The sequence below is a fragment of the Antedon mediterranea genome, chromosome 11, assembly GCF_964355755.1.
Source record: "Antedon mediterranea chromosome 11, ecAntMedi1.1, whole genome shotgun sequence".
Classification (NCBI taxonomy): domain Eukaryota; kingdom Metazoa; phylum Echinodermata; class Crinoidea; order Comatulida; family Antedonidae; genus Antedon; species Antedon mediterranea.
This window is the reverse complement of record NC_092680.1, coordinates 15,579,334-15,607,209: the sequence shown is the minus strand read 5'-3', so window position 1 is coordinate 15,607,209 and position 27,876 is coordinate 15,579,334. Positions and strand designations below refer to the sequence as shown.

The window sequence follows — 27,876 nt, the reverse complement described above, 5'->3', positions numbered from 1 at the left end:
ACATCAATTCTGTTATAGGGGTGTACATATCAGCATAAAGAATGATTCTAGCTACTCTATTTTGAAGTACTTGAAGACGATTAACAAGTTCTAAGTTACAATTTGACCAAACATTACTACAGTAATCAAAACAGGGTAATACTATTGCATTAGCAAGTAGTCTTAAAGCAAAATTTGGAATATAATATCTTAATCTACGAATAATACCGATACGTTGTGATACTCTAGAAGCTACTTGTTCAACATGCTGTTTCCATGACATAAATGAATCAAATGTAAGTCCAAGATATTTAAAATTGTCAATTGTCAATCACAAGCGAATAACCCATTGCTTGTGATTGGTCAATTCACTTGCGTTGCGTTACGTCCTTGTGTTGCGTCGCTAGTGGGAACAACGCTTTATAGCCACGAACGTTGTAAACAAATTGTGCCATTTTTCGCTAAAATAATTACATATAATTACGTTTTATATCAATAAAATATGTTATTAAATGTTTATAAAATATATAGAGTTGTTTATTTAATGGAATTCGTACAAATTCATTGCTCTAAATTTGTGTAGTACCGTTCAGTACAGAGAGATCACGTGACTTCTTGGTACACGCGAGAGAAAACATTCCGCTGTGGGTGATTCGCGTCCACCAATCAAATAGCCAGAATCCAAAATCATTCAACCGTAAGCTCTGCCGATCGCGGGAAAACTCAGCTTTGATTGGCTTACGATGACCTCATATCACAAAATGGTGGTTTTGTAGTTGAGCCTCACGTAATTTTCACAAATATTGTTTCAAAAATGAAATAAATGAATTCTTTATGGTATGTGTGATTTTTCTTTAAAAGATTTGAATAATAAAGGCTTCATATCGAGAAAAAAACATTTTTTTGGCACTTGTAATAAATATTTCTCAGAGAAAAAAGCACATGGCTTGTAGAACTATATTATCTTGGCGTAGGAAGACAAACAAATCCCAGGTCATGAGAGGCTCAACTACAAAAACAAGGTTGAATAGTGTAAGGACCGTTCGATGATTTTTGAGTAAACAATCTACCGCGTATGGTCGTACGCGCTAGATAGTACGATATTTTAACTACATTTTTACATGTTTGGTTGGATGTAATGGAAATAAAAAATAGTTGATCTGATGGAATGATATGTAAATAAACAAATACTCAAAAGAATTATGTTTACAGTTCAATTATTTTCAGAATAATAATACATAAAAATGTGTTTACCAATGGACAAATAATCGCGTCAATGACATAGCGCGCATGGTAATGTACGCGGAGTTGAATCGTAAAAAGTTTACATGCGCCCTCTGTAGTATGTGAAACGATCTATTTTTAGAAGTTTAAGTAGAGATCATCACGCGTCACCACCTCTCACGATGCTCTTTGATTGGCTGCCGTAACTTAACATCGCGCTCATTGTGATAAATTTCTGTTTTAATTTTTGGGGTTAGTGTAGCCTACTCTGTACATACTAATATACACACATATATGTCACACGAATAAAATATTGAACCTCTAAAAAAAGGGCACCCTTAAAATTTAGGGGGGGTCCGGACCCCATGGACCCCCCCCCCCCTCTGGATCCGCCCCAGCCATGCCAACTCGTACCAAACTTGGCTAACTTATACCTAATTAACTTGTTATGATTGCCCCATTAGATTCGACTTAGGCAGAGTTGCCTGGTATTACAAGTTAGAGTTATGTGAATTTCAAAAAAAAAATGCTAGGCCTACTCGCTATGGCTAAGCCTTACTCCATGGGCCTAGCTAGTAGGCCTATATAGGCCTACTTCACAAGTTTGCTTAGCTAGGCCTAAATGCTAAACCTAATTAATTAATAATGAAACAATCCATTTGATGATCTGAGTTTTCTAGTTGAAGAATGGCACTAGAAAACTCAGATATATCTGAGATCCATATTTAGGTGCTAATTTATGCAAAGCTTTTATGATTATTTACCTGCTTTACTTTGAAGTTGTTGACCTTCATTGTCCCCTTGTGGACTTTGGATGGCAGCAACACTTGATATTTCTTCCATTGTTGTCTCAGGCTGATGAGTCGCTTCCTTCCCCAACGGAGTGGTCAATTGCAGTAGAACATCATCCCCCTCGTTTGCCACATAATCTTCATGAACACCGTTATCAATATCATGCGCATGGTCGTACGCTGGTATAGAGATCTCAACAGGATTTTCTTCATTATGGTGATGATGCATCATGCCTGGTTCGAATCCAATTGGGTCTGGGGGTGGGTCGTCGGATCCAGGTAGAACCTTTTTAAAGAGTTGGGGATTCTGATTATTGAGGCATTGTTCAAATGATGAGCCAAGTTCTGAATCGGTATAGTACATCATGTAAAAGTTGCACATCTCATCATGTCCAGTTGGTCTGTTAACAAATTCAAACAGAATAAAAAATGAAAATGAACCTTTTGGAAAAGAGACAACATTTTTGTGTTTGATGACAAAATAAATAGTGAGTCTCATTATGTGAACTCATGAACAGGCCATGTATGGAACAATTGCTTCCTATTATAAAAAGAAATAAACAAGAAATATTTCTTACAAAAAACGCCGCGTAACTTTTTGACTGGACAGTTGTAAGAACAGTCTTCATTAATTTAATATAATAGGTCGGCCAATCAAAACGCAAGTGAACAATTGGGACTTTACTTGTGATTTATGTCATTGGACTGTCAGCACAGTCGTTTCTTTCTAGAATTAAACGCACAAACTTGTAATAGGAATAATGTATGTTTATGTGGTTATTACTATCGCATTTAGGTATTGATAATAATAATAATATGGCTTTTGAATATATAATTACTGTCTGTAGAATAACATTTATACATTTTCGGTTCGCGATGAAAAGTTATATGAATGGATTTGTAATATAGGTATTTATAATAATAGTATATGGGTTGTATTATTGCTAAGCTATCACCAAATCGCGTTATAACATTATTTCTCAGGGTTTTTTGCACCATTGATCAATACCAAACGCGCATCGGTATTATAGTTTTTAATGAATCGTTACATTAATAAAAATACCCAATTAAATCAATCGCGTCAGTCCAATTCCGACTTATGTTTCGATCACATAGTTCTGTGTCTACACTGTCCCAACTAGTTTAACAAAAAAAAAGTGTGATGTGCCCAAATATGGTAGTGATATGCCCGAATATCGTAGTGATATGACATTGTCATGTCTATATAATATGGGCACATCATATTTAGTTTGATAGTATAGACAGAGCTTAAGGATTATATTTAAAAAAAGTTTTCTTACATTTTGAAAAAAAGTATTTATTTGTTTATAAGCCCAATTTTCCAGTCTTAATTTTACATTTTGAAAAAAAAGTATTTTATTTGTTGATAAGCCCAATTTTGCAGTCTTATTTTACATTTTAAACGAAAGTATTTATTTGTTGATAAGCCGAATTTTCCAGTTTAATAATAATGACCCCTTCCACAGTGCTTATACCATATACATTTTACATGATATTGACCGTGGGTTCTTTACGCCTCTGATGCATTTGTTTTTATTGTACCTTTTTAATAAATTATTATATGTTTAGGCCTAATCACACCCAATTTAATGAAACGGTCAGATTCTGATTTCAATTGAACGAAAGTAGTACTGTATTTATTATTCATTGATAAGCCAAGGGTCCCATGGCGTTAGCCGATATCTTGAGCATTTGACTCTTGTGTGAACCTGTAACACAAATCATTCTTCAAAATCTAAAGAAAGAACCTCACACGTCTTTTTTGTGAGTGATACACTATGGATATGCCCACGGAAATAATATGTGGACATTGCAAACAATCATAGGCCTACAGTAACAAACATAACATGGCTAATAAGCATAACATTCAGACTGGTTTGTTTTCTAGTGGATTTTTATTTACTTTAGCATGTAGAATAAAACTAGTAACAGTGGCTATATTAATAATTATACTGACTATCCTTGATGTTATCGCGTCTAATAATAAAATATTTTGTTGTTGATAAGCCCAATTTTTCAGCCTTGATTTTACATTTTGAACGAAAGTATTTATTTGTTGATAAGCCCAATTTTGCAGTCTTAATAATGACCCTTCCACAGTGCATTTTACATGATATTGACCGAGGGTTTTTACGCCTCTATAGCCACTGATCAATACCATAATTAATGTTCTTTTTTAAATGAATATTGAAATGTTTCAACATACCCAATTCAAAAAACGGTCCGTTTTCGAGTTCAATCTTTTGATTAGAGAGGTTGGAGTTTCATTTTGAACGAGAGTATTTATTTGATTGATAAGCCAAATTTCTAGTCCTAATGATTTGAGATTCAATGGGTTTTGCTTTCAATTGTATAATAATATAATTATATATATATATATATAAATATAATATTAAGTATAATTATGAATTCACCAACACTTTCAGGCCCAATAACAATGATCCCGGGCCCGAGTTTTTGTAGACCGGACTTCCATGCACAGCCACATGTTAAGGAATATGAATCTCTTTATGATTTTAATATGGTTCGAAATGATATTACACAACAACGATTAGACAGCAACTGTGCAAGAGTCCAACTAATCAAATCGGAATGATCAATTAATTGAACATTTACAGCATAAGGCCCATACACTAGGACGATAACGATCGACGATAAATAGACAAATGTGCATTTTTAATACATAAACCAAAAGAAATATAAACAATTCCTTTGATGAAAATTATATTTTCACACGTCCAATCAAATGACGTCATGATTAGTAAGACCAATAATACCGTGACAATACAGCGATTTTATTGTTTTTATTTATCATGACGTCATTTGATTGGAATTTGAAAAACATTATTTTTATCAAAGACAGCATAAATGATTATCCTATAGGTCTAGAACGAAAACCTTTCTAATTTCTTTTGGTTTATGTAAAAAAAATGCATGCTATATATTTATCGTCCGTCGTTATCGTCATAGTGTAATTGGGCCTTTATACCAAAAAAATAAATTGATTACGAAGTGACATGTCATTTTCACCTATCACCAAAAAACTAACCTTTTCAACACTAATTAATTGTTACGAAGCCAATTTATATTATATATTTCATTAAAACTGAACTTTACGGTAAATGAAGAGTAAGTATCAGTTAATATGAATAATATAACTAGTAGGTCTATGAACTTGCGTCCAGACACAGAACTGTGAAATTACTATCGTAAATGTTGAAACCACTTATAAAACCTTTTTTTAAAGAAAATATAATTGTGTTAGGAGAAGGCTAATAAACAAATAGATAATGTACAAACCTTTTTCTGGATTAATTAATGGAGCAGGCGTTAATAATAATCTGCTGCTGCTACCTAGACTGATTGTTCACCTTCTGACGATAATTGATTGGACCCCCCCCCCCCGGCATCTGATAACCAAAAAAAAATTTACCAGGACTGTTTCAATGATTTAATATCTGACGGCGTATTATTATAACCTTGGCCTAGATTGACAGTCAAAAGAAAGTCATTGTAAATACCTCCCTTTATGTTGACAGAGCCAAAATAAAGTTTTGACCATTATCGAATGATTATTTGACAGTGACTTATTATAATACCGGCCTGGTTGACAGCAAAACGAAGTTATTATTTATTGAACAAGATTTTACAGATTTCCGTCTACATCTCAATAATACTGTATTATCAGCAAAGGCTTTCATATAGACTCTCTTCTCCCAGACGTTTTTTTGGGTCCAGCAGCTACCTATAAATTATAGTCGAGTTTCCAAATTCACAAAACTGTCAGCCTTAGATACTAAAGCTACCGCTATGAAACAGCTTATTAATGAATGTGTCCTCCTGGGACATAGCTGGCTAGAGCCGCGGCGCGACAAATAATGTTCATGTTCAATTAAAGAAAGAATAAAAAATATATTGTCTCCCTGAAAAAATAATTTTTCTAATGATTTTGTTGAATATGTCATTTAAATTAATAATGTTTATGCACTCTGAGAAAAAATTTGATAAAAAAAAATTTACCTAAAAAAACTGTAATTTAAAGCAAATATTGTTGAAATGATCTATTTTTGTTTATTATCTTCATTTTTCATGATTTTGGGGACGATAAATTTAAAACACATACATTTCATTTACATTTTACTAAAATATTTTTTTTTATATTTTGTTCTTGGTATAGTAGTCTATGTAGTTGAGCAATAAAACATGTTACATACCCAACCTGTGTGTAGGTATCCCTATTGGGTGCACTAAAACTACACCTCGCTGCAACCATGTCTCCATATTTAATTTCATACTCTTCATCCATCGGATAAAATGCCTAAATGTGAAATAAAAAAATGTTTTTACTTTCAGAAACGCTTACAGTACTCATATACCCACTCAGCAATACGCACCTCCAATCACTTTGAATAACATTATTATACCTGGATTAGTATGGTAAACATACAAACACATAATTGATCAGTTGTAAATTTAAACTTAGAAATGCATTGAGATATGTGCCATTTTAAACAAAGCTTTAAAGGCAATTACACAACATTTTCACTATTTTCAGTTTCAATAACGCGCATTATAAAGTACTAAATTTTTAAAATCATTTCTAGGCATGACAACTGTGAAGTTATCCACTTCGAATAATGTAGAGGGCGCAATGCCTTGTGTAATTATCTGTAATCTTGTAATGTAATACTTTACCTAGGTGTGTCAGTGCATGAACAAGATAATAAAAGCAACACGAAATTGTTCAAATGCCAAGGCGGTTGTACCACTAATAGTTTACCGAAAGATGACAAAGCACGGGAAAGGAAAGAGTCTCCTTGTGTTTGTTAGCCTATATTTTTTTTAATTCCTGCAAAACTGTTTATGGAAACATATGAATACGAACGTACTTTGGTTGCCTACTTTCATAAATAGCATTGCCCCAAGTGTAAATTGATCCATGAATATTTCTCAGGCAAGTAAAAGTCCTGATGGAGAAACTGTCGGTGCAAATTGAGGGTCTCAACGGATTGATGATGCAACCTTACTACCGATAACAGAAGCTGATGGCTATCGATACTTTGTATATAAAATGTCTGTTTCTTAATTGATGTCGAAGATTTTTTTTAATTTTGTATGCATGAGTATTTTGTACAGATTGTAAAACTATTTAACATTTCTTTGAACATGTTTACTATTGTGAATCTACTTGCAAATTCTGCCTTGTTGCAATAAGATATCTTTTTTAATAAAAGCTGACCGTGACAAATTGTATAGATAATTTATTGCCGACATATAATATTACATAAATGAGAAGTAATAATTCATAGGAAATCCTATTAAATATAGCTATTAAGGAGGACAATGATATGTCCAGGCTGGATTGTGATGAGATTAAGTGGTAAATGCAAATACAGCTTTTTATCAAGCAATTAGTAAAGACGGCTGCTAGATAGATAATAATTAATCTGGTTGCAGTTACAATGGCTATTAAATCCATTTTATTACGCAGTTATTTTCACACCAATAATAGTTAAACTATCCATATACAATATTAATCACAGTGATTGATAGGCTATGGCCCAAAATAATTATGCATTTGCATATATTATACAGTATATACTCGGATTCACATTATTGATAGCAAGCTTTTGATTTACGATGGTCAACGACCTATGTAGATCAGGTCAATCGATATGTCGTCATTCGTCGCCTGGACCTAGAACCCATCAAACATGTGTTGAAGTAAGGAGTGAAGATATGCATCTCAATATGCGCACAATGAATTAAAATGACATAGTTTGGTGGTCTGTTGTCACAAATCAAAAGCTCACTATTAAATAAATTCATTGTTATATTCCATATAATATGAAACGTGCCGTTATAGATGTAGTTTAACTTTTTAATGAGAATTCCTTTTACATACCTGAGGCCACTGTGGGTTGCCTTTTCCCAAAAGCTGCCAATGTCCATTACGAATACGATAACCTGTAATCACGCGACCAAGTTCATGTGAGTGTGTTCGAAATGCGAATGCGTAGATGGGCGTTGAACTCTGGTATTCACAGGAAATATCGGTGTGAACATCTAAATAAGAACATAATATATACTAAAGCTCTATTCGCACTATCAAACTTTATCATTATGTGATAAAAAAATGTGATGTGCCCATATATGGACATGATGAAGTCATATCATTACCATATTTGGGCATATCACTACCAACCCTATTTGGGCACATCACTACAATATTTGAGCATATTATCACACTTTTTTTGTCAAACTCAGTTTGATATATCCAGATACAAAATTAATAGAGGTTCTTGAATATTATGTTGATCCAGTATACCTGTATATAAAGTTGAGAGTGTACTTGAATATACCATACACTTTCCTGTGAAAAGGTCAATGACTACATTACCTATCCAACCACTATTAAAGGACACTTTATTGGGTCCCAAAGGTGTGTCCATTTAATAGAGGTTACTACTGGATGCCATTTATTTAAGTCTAATATAATGGTACAGTATATAAAGATTGAGACTGGCAATTTGACCTCTTTCTTTAGTAACCAATCAACTACTTGTATTTCTTTGATATCCAATCAAGGTTTTAGGCAGCTCAAGTATATTATTATAATCGTTTGGTTGAATTTGTGTATTAAAGACCTCCAATATTAATTGATTTCATAAAACTGACTTGAATTGGAAACAAACAGATGAACTACACGCACAGTTTCTTTGAGCTAAATAATTTGTTAGCTTGTGTGAACACATCCTAAAGAAGGCATATATGACTCTCAGCTGTGATTTATTGTCCACCTGCTGTTATACTACAGGTATCATGGAACAATTAACATAATTAGCACATTATAATACTCACTTTCACCATGAGGTGGAATATAAATACTTCCTGAGACAAGTAAGTAGATACCGGCCAAATATTGTTGCCTGAAACAATATTTAAAAAAAGACAATTTATTGATAATTTCTACTTCGTTAATTATTCATATACAATCAACGATTCCATTACCAACACTCCTCTGAGAATAGAGATATCATAGTTCACAGTTCATTTTATTTGTTTAAAAGGAAATTCATGTTGACATACAATTGCTCAAATTAGATATACTGTAGTTAATTTGAATAATAAGTATATCAATCAAGTAATTTAAACAAAGTAACAAACCACAATGCCTGGTTTCCAGGAACAGGTTTTAGGTTTTTAAAAAGTGGGAAACATTAAACAAATATATTTATATACTGTATACAAAAACAAAGGGAGGTTTAGAATTTCTTCCTGTAAGTATTCATATATTTAGCATGATATATATGTACATGAATTTAATAATATGATGAACTCGTTTCTTTCATTAGGGATAAAAAGAATGTATTTTTGTTTTGTACGTGTGTAAACTAAAGCCACATTCACACGGAAAATGAATTTGGTTGGGTGGAATTTGAAAGAGTTAGTTTTATTGATTCTAATCTTAAACACTGCACTAATTTTTCTTTACAATTTACCTGCCAATTAGACCGGAATCATGTCTCAATGTGAATATAATTTTAGATGACTTTATTGACATGTTGACACTCACATATTGTATAGAGTAGCTTAATACTCATGGCACACTTTCTGACTTCTTAATCACATTACAATGTTTAAGGATGAAATTACATTCATAGCCTTTTCTAATCATCCAATCAAAAGGCGTAAATTTAATCTAAAAATATTGGTTAGATTACATGTACCATGAGAATATACTGCTTCAAAATCATCGCTTTAATTAAAGTCAACATCCCATTAATAGCTTTAACATTCATAAAAACAATAGGTTACTGCCATTAGAAAAACTAATCTATTAAACAACAAATATGTAATAGGAAATATATTGTCCTTTAAAATATGTAAAAGTTAAATAAAATCAAACTTTGATTAGGCCATTTTATGTAGTTTTAATAAAATTATTTAAAAACAACAAGCAAAAATAATTATTTCACTTATACAAAAACAAAATAAACATTCTTTTTTCAGACAGTGTTTTTCAAGTAGCCATTTTGTTTTTTTTCAATTACATTTTTTTTCCGGCTTCATTTTTTTTTTCCGATCCAATTTTTGATAAAAAGTGAATATTAAATTATGTGACATTAAAATGGCATATTCTACAACAGAACATTATATTTCAGGGGAACAATAGATATAACTTAATTTTTATAACGGTATTCATCCTGTTGTATAGATTATTATTTTTATTACCTTTGCATTGTCATCACAAGTGTCAATCCTGAATTATCTACACTACCATCTGTTGAAGAAAAACAAAAACATACATAAAGTGTCTATTAATGACATAAATAATAAGACAAAACATAATTTTCAATAGTAAAAATATGTGAATATAAGTGTTAATTATATTGTTTTTTCAAAATTTGAATACATTAGGATTTAAAGCAATTTGATCATATTTAAATTATGAATTAAAAATAACAAATGAGGGTACGTTTATTGTAAATACATAACATAAAAATAACGCTTAAAAAAGAACGACGTCGTGAGGTAATTTCTCGATTGATCGTAATCAAAACGGTACAGGGTTTGGTCTACTAGCGTTCCTGCTCCCAACCAGTACATCCATTCATAGAAGCCTTGATGAAGTAAGCCTACCTGGTGGTGGCCATAGAACGGTCCCGAGATAACGACTATACTTCGGCTTTAGTCGATAGAAGATTGAAAAAATTGTTAGAGATAGAGTATACGATGTTTGATTATGTGTAGATGTGTGCTTTGTTCTTTTATTCAAATGATGTTACTTTTTTAATACATTTTTTATATCAATTAATTACATTATCGTAGATTGTATATTATGGGATAAATATCATTTAATAAATTTTGATATTATATTATTATCAAGTCCAATGAAAAAATTTAAAACAACAACTAATTAAATAGCACAAGCCAAGGGTCAAAGTTTATATAACAAAAGACCTGATAATGACCCTATGATGGAGTCAAAACGTCGTTCTTTTTTAAGCGTTATTTTTATATTATGAATTTAAAATAATTAAAATAAATTATGTTAATTTATGATGTTTATAACAATACACTAATTAAATTATAATAATAAATGATTTAAACAACTTTTGAAGTATAAATTTTGCAAAAATGTGGTTGATATAAAAATTATATTTTTAAATCAATTTTCAAATAAACGGTTATTTGGCGTGGTGCAGTATCTGAAAAACCAAATGCACCGTGTGTATTTATATTATGATACTACTGTTATTTTAACAAACCTTGAAAGGGCTCAATATGTCCATAGTGAATCTGCAGTACAAGAAAATTGACATTTGCTTCACGACCAATCCTAAAACCAACATCTGTTGAGAATTGAAAAAAAATATTTATAGAAATTACAATTTTAATGTATATATAAAATAATTGCATGAGGTGAATAATGAAAGGTTATATTTCAATGAGGCGAAAGCCACTGGAACTCATCTAGGCTAATTCTGTTTTTATCTAACGATTTCATGTTTTCCATGTTTTTTCGGTACACAAAAATAATTTTTACTATTGAACAACCGTTCACCACAATCGTCCAATAAAATGACAGGAATTTATTTAGTTGTTACATTATATAAAAATAATTATTTAAATAAGTTGAGTCGAGTGGCCGAGAGGTTGCTCGAGTCAAGTTGCCGAGTGGTTAGGCAGTGGCGCTGCAGACAATAACCATACCATTGGCACATGTTGATGCCTCTCCTTCCTTTTATGTTAATATTCACGTTTGATCGTGAGTGTACCTTGACCATACTGTCGAGACGCATATTAAATCAGCTGTTGTAATTTCGTAGCCATTTATTATACATTCGTTCTACATTCAATAGTTCAAATAGTACAGATATTTAATTGCAGTTCTATATTCCAGACTGCTTTTACAATTGTCACCGTCAATTAGATTTTTTTTAATTTGTCTGATAAATGTGCATAAATTATTGTATATCTGCTCAAAATTATGTGTTACAGTATACTGCAGTTACTGCAGTAATTACATCTTGTTTAAATGTCAAAATAACATATGATTTTAGTTTGCTTTCCATTGAGGAAGTATAGTTATAACCTCAAAATGTGTGTTAAATTATAACATGTTATTGGAATCAATAGAATGACATGATAAAAAAAACTATATAACAAATGTATTTTAGAGAAAATTAAATTAAAAATCCTCTTGGTTATTTTTCATATTTTCTAGATCATATTGTGGTAAAGTGCATTATTACTATGTCCACAGATATTTAAGTATCTACTCACAAAAAACCTAATTGTTAACTAAACAATGCCAAATGTCGTCATGTTACAACAGGATGCAATTACTATATTTGGTATACTTAAGAGATATGTAAGGATGTCATTGTAGTGAAGAGCCTGTCTAGAGCAAAATATTATTTTTTTATATATTTTTGTAAACATTATTTTATTAAATATTTTTATATTTTCCTTGACATGCCCCTTTAGCATTGGCTTGTCCTTGCTTAAGATAAGCAGTTGTACTATGATTTTTATTCTCTTATTTGATTGTGTTTATACCAAGATATGATATTATCATTATTATTGTATCAAGATATAATATTATCATTATTATTGTATCAAGATATAATATTATCATTATGATAGATTACTGTTATAGTACTGAATGTAAAATATGCTATTTAAACTTATGGGAAATATCTCAAAAATTAAGTTGTGATATGATAATAATAATTTTAAAAATAGGAAATAAAAAAAACATATTAAATAGAAAATAATTAAATTCATAAAATATTACTTATTAATATGGTAAGTAATAAATATCATTTAGATCAGCTGTCTACTGAATAGTAAATGATGCTTTTTGAGATGATTATTTCGCAACCTTACGAATACGATAACGAAAACGGATACGTCACACATTTGTGAAACTTTTGAGCTGATCCCCATTTCATATTCGTAAAGCGTTTTCGTGTTGACGAATATCACCAGTCATATTCGTAACTACAAAACGAGTATAGTTTTTAATCTATTTTACACATTTTGCATTTGAATCAGGAATTATTCATGATTATAATATAATTATAGATTTATTGAAAGTAATTTACTAAAGTAATTTACTAAAATGCCTGGTCAATTTTGATAAATAGCAGTTTTTAAAGTCCTCACTCGCTTTGATGTTACGCTAGGCCTAGGCAGCCAAGCACCAAGTACCTGCGCTTCGCTTAAATTTACCGCAGTCATATTTTGGACGGCGCTTTCAATATTTCGTTGCCATGCAAAACTGATTTTTACTGGCTTACGAAAAACGAATACGTGTGCGTGACGTATCCGTTTTCGTTATCGTATTCGTAAGATTGCGAAACCTCCCTATTATTTAACACAGTACTGTAGCTTATTTTGTATCCAAATTCCCTTTTTTAAAATATCTTCTTTTATTATAGTTGTAATGTGGCTGATTATTATTATTATATCTGGTAATCAAACAAAAAAAACTGTAAATCAATAAAAAGAAAAGTAGCCAGCCTACAGCATTTTGATATCACTTTTTTAAATTCTTAAGACAGTATTATAAATTGATGTTTACTTCTTAAATGTACTTAACAGTTAACATTAATCTCCAATGCTTTTCATCCAAAATATCCAGATTTTAGAATCATATTATGGTAAAAGATGTTGATAACCTATGACATTTGGCATTCAAGAAGATTACAGCAGCATAATTTACTGTACAGAAATAAAATGAGCAAACATCAACATTGATGCTGTGTGAATTAGAAGGAATCGTTATGTTATGGTACACGGTACTCTTAATGATGGGATAAATGATGATAATGAATTTGAGTGACCAGTAATTTCATTCATAAATTTGATTATTCTGTAATTGAAATTTTGTTTAGGATAAAACATTACTCTGTATAATGTGAGGATGGGATGTCGACTCTTAAATGCCCACTTTACATTTCAAATTTAGCCACCCTGCCTCCATTTCTTTCAAAATGGATCAGAACTGGTGTCTTAATGGTTTGTAGAACAGTAAAACAGTGATAGTGAATAGTTAATTGTGAGGTGGTCATGCCTTACCTGCTGGGATATCAGGGGAAGGAGCATTCCTGGCCCAAGCAAATATAATTTTGGACGGTCCGTTACACGTTCCCATTGAGCCACAATTCCTAAAAGAAAAGAGAACATCCACTTTTATTTATTTTGATATCTTTCAGTGATGGCCATGGTGTACTGTACAGTAGGTCTATATTTGTTATTTACATACATTATACTGTACTTTATAGGCAATATATTTTCACTAATTCAAATTCTAAATGTTTAAATTTTCATTAAGGATGCATTGTACTGTACAACATATTAAACCTAGCTACAGTATTATAGCAACATTGCTTTTTAAAACATATACTGTAATATAGTGATTCTATGATAAAGTTGAGATATTAGACATTAACATATAGCGCACATTTCTATGAAAGCTCATTACCAGTGGCGCTTCACATACTCTAATAATATTGGTTAAAATAAAAAGTCTTTTAATGATACTGTATTAATTATTATTTTATAATTGTTAATTTTCATCCAGTAATTTAAATAAATTCTGAATAATTTCCTTATTAAGCCTTATACTTGAATGCAACAATGTTACAGATACAGATTAATTTTTAAACAGGCAACAACCAATCGTTTTCTACAACATATCTAAAAAAAGACAAATGTTTAACCTATGACACGTCTAGCTGCAAGTTAAAATTACTTTCTCGTTGCTTAAATGTCATATTCATCACAACAAATGTGACAATAGTTCTGCATTTGATGTTTAAATTACACAAACTAAACCAACATGTCTCGAAAAGAAATGATGGTGGTTTGTGGGGAGGCTTCCACATGAGGGCATAGTTCATGGACTATACCATTTGTCTCTCTCCCGATTCCCCACGCTCGAGCTCTGTGCAAATCGCATGTTGTTGCATGTGACACAAACTACAGTACTGCTCTGGTCGGTATAGAGGGCGGTGTTTTTTTTATGGTAATCAAGCATGCAGTAGTGTAAACAAGGCATGCAGAATGTACACGGCGAGCGAGTGTGCGGCGAATGCATGATGTGCAGAACGCGAAGATCGGGGCGATGATATTAAGGTTGTATTCAACTTTACGATGGCCAATGTTTGATGAGTTTTAAGTCAGCCGAATTCAGAGAAATTACTCTATTTTTTGGTGAGAATTTCTTTAAAAAAAATCAACATCGGCCTAGCTAGCTAGGCCTACCTCTGTCCTAATGATAAATTATACACTGGGACTTTGCCCGGGGATATGCTTGTGTGCGAAGGTAATCGTAAAGTCGGGGGTGGGATTATACTCGAGGTGGGATTATACCCGAGGAACTACGGTATATATTTTTTTGCAATTTTAAAACTAACTCATTCCAAAACATTCTTCGGTTTAGCGACCAATCACAACCTATCAAATATATGAAATACTGTTATTACTTTAGACTAGACTGTACTGTACTAGTAAGATTGGAGTATGGATGAATATTTAAATCTGAAAATCTAATTGATTATTGTGGAAAATACAGTACTTTGTAATGTATCAAATCTGTGATATTCTAAAGGCCAACTGAGACAGCATTATAAGACGAGGCTTGATCAAAAGTCTTGACTTGTCGGCTCTGTCCGAGATTAATCCCGACGAGTATTGAGATAGTATCGGACATTGTTTTAGGTCGTCAGGAGAACTTTAAACATGTTTAATTTTTGACAAATAACTCTTACCAAGCTTTGCTTTTATGTGTCTCAATTGAATCACATCCAAACAACAGAAGATGATGTGCTGTGTCCATGGTGGCCCTCGGTATAAAATCCACTGTAAAAAATAAGAGTATTAGAATTAAAAATGTATTAAAAAAATGTACTGTACTTTATAATATGCCTAAAATGAAAAGAATTCATTCATTCATTTATTAAGTAATATAACAATATACAGTATAAAATACAATATAGGAAAAAGGATTTGATTGTCGGCTATGGACAACAAAAGTAAACTCCATTTAACTATAGCCTGACAGTCCAAACTAAGAAATTAAAATATAAAAATACTTTATATAAAGCGGTATAAAAATACATAATTCACATAAAAAACATTGAAAATATAAAAATAGAATGAAAGGATACAATCAAATTTAAATGCAATTACAATGAATTGTTATGTAGCGATGTTAAATTTTACTGCACTGATACTGTACATCATTTTGTACTATACTGTACGTAGTATAATCACTTTTCTGGATATTAAATCATAAATTACACATTTAATTAACATATTCTATATTATATGCATTGCAATAATGTTTGAATAATGTGTGTCTAATACATTGTTGAATAGATGCAATCAAATGTTTGCATATTTTTCTCATACAAAGAACACTTTGCCTCAATGAATTCTAATTATCTTAAATTTGACTTCATAAAGAATACAATTTGCATGAATAACTTTAATAAACATGACCTTCATTGAATTGATGAGTTTAATGAAAATGGCAAAGGTGCATTTTATATTTAATATTCTCAATGATGCAGTAGTACATGACATAAGGTGTGTCCATACAGTGTCTCCCTACCCTTCCAATAATCGTGGAGTATATCCCAATATTTCAAGATACGTGTATACCAAAAAACATCCCAAATCTGCCTCTGTACAAGCTAGCCTGATTTCTTATGGCCAATTAATTTAGTTGAGTTGTTACAATTTTTAACACCAGATACCGCAACCAGCTTCAGTGATCTGAAGAGAACCAGTGTCTCGATGTGGACATATTGTCATACTCAAATGAAAGATTAACACATTTGTAGTTACTATGAATTTGTCAATACTACTACTACTACTGTACTATAATAGTAGATGTTGAGTAGGCCGTGTACATTAACTAGGAAGTCTTTTCATGTGTGAGAGGTTTATTTATTTATTTATTTATTTTATTTTATTTTATTTTATTTTATTTTATTTTATTTTATTTTATTTTATGTCTTTAGGCAATGTGGCCAAGGATTACCAATAGTGAATTAATCACTGTCCTATCAGATAGGTGGTAATCCCCCTGATACAGGGGGCTATTGTGTGAACCAGTTCACCGGGGTAACCCCCTACTCTTTTTCGAATAATGAACTGGGTTTCTTTAAAGTACACACAGGTTATAACTGTGTACACTGGACCTACGGTTTATAGTCCTTATCCGAGAAGACTTGTTCCACCACCAGAACTAGGAGCGAGTCGCCCTCGAACCCTTGCCGATGTTGTTGTTGGCTCTTTAGGTACGGTAAACGGCGCCCCTGCCTTAACCGCTCAGCCATATGACTCACTCATTTGTTTTATTTGTATACAGGTTTGTTTTTGGAATTGTAAATGAAGGTACTGTATTCAAGTACAGTTACTGTTATACTAGTATGCAAAACCTGTTACATTTTGGTTCAGAGCCATATATACAGTATAAAAGAGTTATGGCATTGCGTTCACGGATTTTAGAAAGTCATGTGGGGTGCACACCGGCCATCTTTGGGTCAAACTATGCTTATGTAGAGTATGGAGTCGTGTCATTTGCTTAAAAATGTATAACATTCACAAGGCTTTAAATATAGAATTTAATATCAAAACAATCAATTTGTTTAAAGGTTTTTGTTATATATTTTTTTTATGATAATAATGAAATCATAAAGTTACTGCGAACATGATTTTAAACAACAAAATACAAAAACAATGCATTAACTATACAGAATCGCTGTACAAACTAAACCAGCACGCGTAGAGCGCACATCCAGAGCCGTTTCGAAATTGCTTTTTTTGTTGTTTAAAAACATGTTTGCAGTAACTTTATAATTTTATTATTATTTTAACAAAAACCTTTACAGAAATTAAATTTGGATATTAAATTCGATAGTTAAAGCCTTTTGAACGTTATACATTTTTAAAACAAAAGACTCAACTCCATACTCTACATAGGAATTGTTGGACACAAAAATGGCTTCTACTCCATTCAAAGTCGCAACTCTTTATATATATGGCTCTGCATTTTGGTACAGTACATTGTATGTTATGATTCTGTGGCTGTATTCAGCAATCATGGAGAACATTTGGGTTTTTGAACAACTAGCATTATTTATTTATCAGCTGTTTTGTCTTTTCTTCAGTATCTTTTTTACAGTATACAGTATACTCAGCATCTGTTTGTATTTGGCAGAAGTTTGAAACAAAAAGAGTATATTCACAAAGTCAATAAGTTTCATTACATGAGAAGAGAACATTCTAAAATATTAAGTGGAAATTGTTTCTTTTTTTTGTCTTGTGTGGATACGTCCCACTTTTATTATATTGTAGTTCTCTGTTATAAATATAATAATATATATGCACAGTTATTGAAATTGTTTCTTATATTGTAGCCTAAGTGTGAATAGTGAATTAGTTACTAAAGTAGTTGTACATACTTTCCACTACAGCATAAAGATTTAATTAACATACAATCAGTATCACTGAATCAAATGTAGCCATACTGCGAAATTAAAACTGTATAAAAATAAGTTATGTAATAATTACTATGACCTTTTAAAATTAACCTACAGATTCATAAATCAGCTCTAACTGATGAAAGGACATGCTGTGTATAGTACAGCATGTAGTCAATTCAAGAAATGTTAACATATTGGCAAAATATTGATGATGATTATTCCATTTAATTCCTGATCAAACATTAAGAAGAAAAAAAACACCCTCCCCTGAAATGTATGCAGACGTTCACACTTAACAAATATATTTGTTTATTTTAGCCATACACAAAAGAAGAAGCACCATTCTCTGTACAGTGTACAAGCACAATTCATGTCACATTTCTATAATATAATATCCTATCAGTAGAAGTAGAATAAAATTGAGTTTATACACCAAACGTATTGTTATTTGACACGATCGGATGGAGAATTTTCACACAATAATGGATTCAGTTGGGAAAGTACTAATTCTAACACGGCGTTACCATTAACACAATTATAATAAGCTAAAATCAATCGCACCCACATACAATATTGTACAGTAACTGTTATCAGAGGATAAATAAATTATTAGGGTAGTAGAGTGTGAAACAAGTTTAAAGATCTATATATACTTAAATTGAACATATGTGTTATATATTTTTTATTTAATAAAAATAAATAAAACTAAATATATAAAGTAAATAATTATATAAGTTACTGTAGTCTATGATTTCCAACAATAAATATCAAATTTCTCTTAAAAGCAAGAATCATTTATATTTTAAAGGACCGGGTACTTTGTCCTACAGTAGTCAGCAACAGTGTGTAAACCATTGCCGGACAAAACCACAAGCAAATCAGAACAAACCTTCAGATCAACTACAGTACCTTTGATAGAATACAGTAGTTTTTTTTTTGTTTTTTTTAAACTAAATTTTACTGGTCTATTTTGTGCCTGCTTACCTGGACAAACTGACAATATAGCCCTTCTCTCTCCGAAGAGAGGATACAATAACAAAAAGAGAAAATACATATATATAAATTATATATTGTCATGCAATTTTAATCCTTTTTAATTGTTTTAAATTTTTAATTCTTGTAGTATCGTAATTACACTTGATTGTAATTTTTGTTTACAGTAGGTATTATCCTGCCTCATTAAAATAAATTTGTTATGTCAGTATGTTTGTTTTTGTTTTCTATATGGCGAAATAAATTATACGATATGAATCTGATACTATTATTATAGTAAATGTGTCAATTTGCAAGGATGAATTTTGAGCCCAGCTGTGATATTTTGCTGTCACTTCCTCAATTGTATTAATAAATATAATTTTAATTCATTCACAAATATATGAATTACTAATTTAGGCCTACAGTAGTATCAGTCAACCTATTACAACAGTTGAAGCCAAAATCAATGTAAATTGATTGAACAAACACAAAACTGAATCTTCATACTGTATATTCATTGGTAGCAATTGTAAAGCACGCCAGATGTAAAATCAATAATGCTATGAATATAGCAGCAAATCAAATTCTACAGTATCTTATTGATGTTTTTTACTTTTATAGTGGATTTTGTCCTTTAGATGTTAAATGCATTATTTTTGTGATTGATTATTATTATTAAATACTAAACATAATGTTATGCGAACACGTCACATGCATAGAGCTACAGTAGATAACTGCATTCAAATTGACACGATCAGCTATGGCTTTTTATAATACTGAATGGTAAAGCCTTCATTATTGTTAATTCCAAAATTTTGAAGAAAAAAAAATTAAAACTAAATCTATTAGATTGTTATCAATTAAAAAAATTATTGATTTACATTTCGGCAAGCAATAGTAGAGTGCATATAAAATTATGTTAATAGAGAGGGAAAAAGTGGATTTGTCCGGTAAGCCTATTGTAGAGTTCCGTAAACCTTTTATTTTGCGGTCTAAAATAGTTTCCGGGACTGAACTGTGGCCTGGCCGTGATTTTTTTTTTGTGTGCATGAGTTGGGGACACCTTATGAGACAGATAGCCGAACTACTTCCTAAATACTATCTAAACCTAACCCTAAATAATCTCTCACAGTAAAAATAAGTTGCTCAAGGCATTTGAACCTCATACATCAACATGTACTGTAAATGTAAAGTCCATAGTCAAATCCACTCAACTACACAGACGGCTCGACGGAAAGCATTTGCATTAGCGAATTGTAGTTCAATTCAGCTCAATTCTTATGTCACCTTATGGATACAGTATAACTAATGAATATTCATGTTTATTTTGTGCTGTTTCAGGGGTCACCAACGAAAAGAAATATCGCAGCCTGGCTATCCAGCTAGACTAACAAAATTAAGGAAACACATAGTGCCAAGAACAAATTAAGCGCAGCACGCAGTGTTTCCTCTTTAACTCTATTATATCATCTACACACGACATCATGTCATTGTGTCGTGCTGCCCCAGCGACCACTAGTTTTTCGGTTCGGTAGTTTTTGAGTCTGTTTAAAGTGCAGTGTTACTGTATCTTCCAACAGTTACAGTACAACTGTTTGGTAATTGATAGTGCTTATAACTAGCGATGAAATACATTTTTTTTATGGCTGAGAGAAGACAGGTGTAAATGAGTGGGCAGGTGGTTTGAATAAAAAGCTTTCAGATGATTTATTGTATCTCTACAGTAATTATCCATTTTATTTTAACTTTTCTTTATGTTATGTTATATTTTACTTGACTTTTTTTTTTACTTCTGATTTTGATTTTTCTGATCCACCAGTCATATCAGTACTATGATACCGAAGGTTTCTTCACAACAAAAGACAGAAATAAAAAAAATAAAAAAAATGGACGCATGAAAGGTGTATAACAATGGTTCAAAGATTCTTATTTAAACAAGATGGGTATGAAACTAGAATGGCATTATTGTTTAAACCCACAATTCTCCAACAAATGTGAAACAATTTACTGTATATTTATACAGTCTTACTGTAGATTAATTTTAATTCATTTGTGAATAGCTAGGTTGTTTGCGTGAATTAAGAACAACGTACAGTACAAGACCTGGTGGTCTGGCTTCCTTACGCAAACAAAGGCTTTTGTCGTAAAGATCACATGATTACGTCAATAGTCCAATTGGGACTATTATTAATAGCTTTAAAGACACGCATCTCATTACAGTAATAAATTCACTAACATAAAAAATTTATTATGTAGCATTAAAATGGTTTTTCATGAATTACTGTTTTAGATTGATATTTTATAACATCATGATATTAAAATAATAATATATTATAAATTGATTGAAATCACTTTTGACTTTTACAGTACACACGAATATCCACATCTTGGAGGAACCATGATTTAACATTAAACTAAATATTAATTACAAAATAAAGTTTGCATGTACAGACATATCAAGTTTACATTGTTTATATAGTACAACTAATACATGTAATCCAAAAGTAACATGATCTTAGCATAGTATTAAAGTGTTGCATTTATTAATTACTGTAGTGTATAAATATATAATTAAACAAAAATCATATTTAGTATAACACTTACCAATATATATATTGTCTACAGGTATTGACATTGCGGTACAAAGATAATCATCAGGCTAAAAATAGAACATACAAAGTTTAGTTTCCATTACATACAAAAACAGAATAACAAAAAAAGATATGTGAATAAATTTTAAAAAAGATTAAAGAAACAAAAAAACCCACAACATAATGTTGCAAACAACAATTATTGTTTTGTAACTAAAATGTAAAGTGGGTTTAAATGTAATGTACTGTTTATGGTTTATATCTACAGTGCAGTAGCCATTCTGTATGAACCTAAACGTTTCCAAAACAGATCAATGCTTCAAATTACAGTTGTTGCAGATCAATATTTTATCTTTTTATCCAATCTTTGGTCAAAGTAAAGTGAATAACTATAATAAAATGGCATATTCTAAAAACACTAAAACAATTATTTTAACAATTAATACACAAAGCTACAGTATGTCTATACTATCAAACTAGTCTGATAAATTTAATTGGGACCTTCTGCCGATGTTAATCTTAATTGTCATCTTTCAACATGATTTATAAATTATTGATCAATATGATTATTCAGGGATAAGAATTTCATTAAATAATATTTTGATAATTCTAGTGTAATATACAGTAGTACTGTATCTACTGTAGTTTTAGTTTTTTTACATAAACTGCAGTTTATAGTTTTTAACCCATTAAAGACACAAGGTTTCTACCCCAAGTGACTGAGGCTAAATAAGGTATTTTTAATAGGTTTAGTAAATTACCCCATATGGGATGGGCCACGTCTTGAAAGGGTTAAATACAGTAAGTTTCTTTATATTAAAGTGTGTAAACACAGCTGTAAGTATTGTCATAGTAAATTGAAAACAGCAATGTTTCGACAGGAATTGAAAATGACAATGAAAACACACATAGACATATTATGATGTAATGTAAAATACTTGTTGACCTACAGTAAATGACTGAATAGGCCATCTAAACACAAGTGATATACTGTACTGTACCTGAGATGGTTGAACACCAGGCATTAGAATATCCTGCATGAAGGTGTCCTCATCATACATGGACTGATCACTTGAACCTCCATATCCCATACATCCATAAAAGGAGATAAACAACAACAAAAGGCAGTAATGGCGAGTTACTGGGAACATGATGACAATAAAACATCCAGAATACCAGAAGTAAAGATATTGGTTTCCTTTGTTGGGAAAAAAGATTCTTGTGAAGATTCTTATAACATTTTTGTCATATTAACGTATTTAGAAGGCACTGTACTTCACATGTACTTTACCCCCGGGCCTACATGTACCTAAATGAAAATAAACAAAAGCATATAATTATTATACAGTGAGTAGGCCATACTAAATTACAGTACCGGTATTGCAGGTTACTCCCATAATACTGTACAGTACAAAATGTAAATTGGGGTGTGAATTATTTACGGTTTACATCCAGGGAAAAATTTCATTTGAAAATTTTGTTTAGCAAAATTGCTAATCAAACTGATTTTTTAGTCAAGAAACATAGTTTTGTATTGTATTTTTTGCTACACAATTGTAGAAATGTGTAGCAAAAAGGTTGTTTTGTATAGCTTTTTGCTATGCTACACTGGCGAAATTATTCCCTGACATCTGCCAATGAAATCCGCACCGCTGCATGATTTTTATTTAGGGGTTAGTTTGATTATTCATTAAATATTAATTAAATATAAATACCAACTCATGTGAATAAGCAGACCATTAAAATTATATATATTATTACAAACTACTCAAACAGAGGAAAGTATTTTTCTCATACTGTACATTTCGCACGCAAAACATTTATAGAGTTAAATGTACACATTTACTTGTTAAAAACAGTAATTTATTAGGCCTATATTCATATCGTCACCCTCCCACGAAGGCCTTATCGTAGGCTACATAAATGTAGGTGTCATGTGGATATCAATTCTGATCCTTCAGTCAGGCCTCTAGCTAGCTACAGCTCCACCAAATTGACGATAGGTAAATATTTCGTGAACTTATAGGCGTTAAAAAGAAATAATTTAAGTGTGTGTTGCAGATAGGCTTCAATGCAATTTTGAAATACATTCCACAAACTATATATTATCATTTTTATTCAATTATAACATGTAATTTAAGCACAAACTTACCAAATCTTCGTAAATAAGTAAGCTCTGCTTTTACAGAGCAAACTGTCCGTCTGGTAGGGTGCTTACTCAGCTAGCTCGCTCCGCATCAGTGATTATGAGAAACCAATGAGGTCGCACTATCACAATTTTAATCTGTCAGAAGAAAATATTTTTTCTCATACTGCGTATTTCTGTAATTTCACACGCAAAACATTTACAGACTGAGGCGTCTTATGTACAAAATTGCTATTTAAAAAACAAGTAAATTATTAGGCCTAGGCCTATATCCATATTGTCACCCTCGCATAAAAGGCATGCTCTGATTGTAATCAGTCTCACATAAAAGTCAGAGCAAAAAAGTCGTTGTTGAGTGAGGACGTTGTGAAAATATATAATTCGAAATTGTAGCTTTATTTTAAATTTCTCGCCATAGGCCTAAGCAATACACCTTGCTGGTAAACTGATCCATTTAATAGTTGAAAACAGTGATAAATATTTAAAACAATAATGATCATAACAGAATAATACAAAAATGCATTTGAAGTATTACGGCACATCACATTTGTTGTCACATAAAGTGTGATAGTGTAGACAGACTTTATCATAATATATACATTTTGAGACGAGACTATTTTTAATTATAATCAATGTTACACATCGTTACCCTCATAACAAAAGTGCCTACGTCATTTTTTGTAGTTTTGAGAAAAAGACAAAAAACCTCATAAATTTTTTTAAAACAAATAGTTAGGCCTATTCATATTTTTTCTATAAATATATATCAATAGAAGCTAAATGTAATATAGGTAAGAAAACGCAATATAATTATTGCGCAACGTAATAAAATGACTTAGGCTAAAATATTTTGAATATAGTGTGACTTAGGCAGTTTTACAAATGAAAATTGCCTAAGTCACACAGCTGACTTATTAGGCAGAATCACAAAAAAACGACCTGAGCATGTGCAAATGTATATAAAAGCACTCAGATAATGTACAGAGGGTAGTATAATGATATAAGCAGTGAGTTAGACAGAAAAACAAAAAATAAATAAAAATTATGACTTAGACACTTTTGTTATGAGGCTGTCGACATGCTATACATGCTTTTAAAGGCAGTTTTGTATACTTTTACAAGCAACATGGTTGATAACAAGAACAGTTTATAGATAAAATTTGACAATCATACTGTACATTCTACTTATTCGAAAGATGTTCGTTCGCTGTGTTACGTTTTCAGATTTTAGAGCACATTCTATACCTTTGTTTAAGCAATTGTTGATTTTAGATGTTTTTAAATTGTATGAGTAGCATGTGCTTAAATTTATTTCTGATTTATTTTATTCTAGATGACCTCATCATATTATACTATACTTTAACTATGTAAACCATCCATTTAACACCCGATTTAATGACCCGTTTAATCTCTCGATCCCCTTTTGCCGTACGACTCTATCTCAAACCAATATAACATATCAAGGTCCCAAACTCTGAAATAAACTCCCAATAAATATTAAGTCAATTTCATTTAGAACACAATTTGCCATCAAAGTCAAAGAACATTTAATAACCTTATATGATGCTTAGTTTTTAGTGTATAATACTCTTCTATTACTTATTTCATATTCATATTGATAATGCCAGTGAGTTATTAATTTTCATTTATGTAATTAATTTTCTTCAGATTTTTCTTTCTCAGAAATTATATACGTTGTAGTTTAAGTTTTATTTATTTTAAAAGGCCAAAACTCGATAAGCGAAAGCTTTTTTTTTGGTCTTTTGTCTTTAGTTTTGATTTTATGTATCTGAAAAAAAACAAACAAGAAAGAAAGACAATAAAGATTATTATGTAGCTATTAACAACGTGATTAGAAGTTGTAAGAAATACAATTAATATGTTTGTTCTTAGAACTTCCGTATAATGATATGCGGTATGATTAAATACATCAACGTCCTTATTATTGTAAGAGTAAAGAAAGTTGGGCGCGCGTAAGCTATACATATTATATTAATATTGTACTTCTTACTTCCTTATGTGATATTGTGCGACTCGGTCAACAACCCTTTCTCACTATTTCTCCTTACTCCAGCTGTTTTTGCTCGGCCTACTCTTTTTCTATACCCACATCCTTATATTATAACCAGGGAGCCACTCCCTGTTATAACCAAGTAAACACACTCCTTATGCAACAAGGCGATAATTGGTTCGTAGTATTTCAGTCGTAATAACTAAAGCACGCCCCTCCTCTGTGCCAAAACTTTTATATTTAAAGCAGAGTTAGAGGATAGAACTGTGCATTTTGATAACAGCAGATAATACAGTTTTTGATTAAGGTTCTGTGTATAGTGTTTTTTAATAATGAATGATGATTTCAACCAAATTAGGACTTGTTTTGGTTTTAAGTTTGCTGCTAACACATGGTAAGTTTTGTTATTAATATTTCTTCAAACGATATTATTTTATATTATTAAGTAAGTTTAACTCATAATATTTAACACGTATCACAAAATGTTTAATTTTGATTAGATTAAGAATTTACTATGATGACATCTTTTTAGTCGCGTGGACGCGACTCTATAGTTCACTATGTCGGTTGGTCGGTCGGTCTGTCTGTCGGTCTGTCTGTCGGTATGTCTGTCGGTCCGGTATCACTATGCGTTTTATCGCTTTTCGGTACTTTTTGAACTGTTTTGATGTCAACATGTGAGCATTTACGTGAAATTGTGCACCTCCTATTGTGAATGACGTTAGAGTTGCGCAAAGTGATTTACGCGCGTTTGAACGATTTTCTCGTATTTAACATAGGTCAAAAATCAAATAACATTTTAAATTGAAACTTTGCAAAAGTTTAATTTATATCAGGCGCTAACTTTCTGTTGAAAAAAAAAATGTGTTTTACACAAAATTAATTTTTAATTATAGTAAAATAGTTTCTTGTCATTTTGAGCATGTCAAAAATTCACATACGCGCGCAAATATTTACGCGCGCGGTGCGTACGTAGCGTTAAATATATACTTTTTTCGCGTGATTTATGTTTTTACAGCCTTTTCTAATAATTTTACCAACTTTTAAACAATTTCGACTTAAAATTACGTCATACGAGCACGTTGAATTGGATAATTTGCGCACGTTTTTGATGAAAAAGTTCAAAAATTCGTCAAAATTATGCCTTTTCAGTCGCGTGGACGCGACTCTATAGTTCACTATGTCAGTCGGTCTGTCTGTCGGTCTGTCTGTCGGTCTGTCTGTCGGTCCGGTATCACTATGCATTGTAGCACGCGACTTAATGGCTGTTGGCCTTGTTATATTAAGATGATTAAATAAAAGTGGCAGTTTTTTACAGGGAGAGGGAGAGAGAGAGAGAGGGGGTGGGCATAACGGTATAACTTAATTTTAAATAATTTTTTTGCTAAAGTTCTGAACATTATACTTATGGAAAAGGGTATGTTGTTTGCTTTCTTTAGCATATGCGATGCAATTGGCCTGTTCTCGTTGTAATTCGAGAGCTTGTGTTTGCAGGTGTTTGAACAGAATTGCGAGCTTAGACCCAACATCGTTACGTAAGTGTACACTATATTATTAGTGACATCGGGAAGATACATCTCCCTGGTGACATACAGTATCAAATTCGAGGAATATCACATCTCTTCAGAGA

At 31.5% G+C, this 27,876-nt stretch overlaps 1 protein-coding gene across 1 annotated transcript in view; it reads right to left on the bottom strand.

Annotated features, from left to right (window-relative positions):
• The window catches only part of LOC140063171 (peptidyl-glycine alpha-amidating monooxygenase B-like), a 37,558-nt gene extending 13,246 nt beyond the window's left edge, over nt 1–24,312 (bottom strand). The window contains exons 1-11 of the mRNA XM_072109644.1: nt 24,242–24,312; nt 23,091–23,398; nt 22,103–22,157; nt 15,800–15,890; nt 14,106–14,194; nt 11,288–11,371; nt 10,251–10,299; nt 8,877–8,944; nt 7,921–8,081; nt 6,230–6,333; nt 1,968–2,395 (exon numbers count right to left, since the gene is read on the bottom strand). Of these exons, the coding sequence (XP_071965745.1) occupies nt 1,968–2,395; nt 6,230–6,333; nt 7,921–8,081; nt 8,877–8,944; nt 10,251–10,299; nt 11,288–11,371; nt 14,106–14,194; nt 15,800–15,890; nt 22,103–22,157; nt 23,091–23,240 (1,279 nt within the window). The 5' untranslated portion in view covers nt 23,241–23,398; nt 24,242–24,312. The remainder of the gene's footprint in view (nt 1–1,967; nt 2,396–6,229; nt 6,334–7,920; nt 8,082–8,876; nt 8,945–10,250; nt 10,300–11,287; nt 11,372–14,105; nt 14,195–15,799; nt 15,891–22,102; nt 22,158–23,090; nt 23,399–24,241) is intronic.
• Between the last annotated feature and the right edge of the window lie 3,564 nt (nt 24,313–27,876).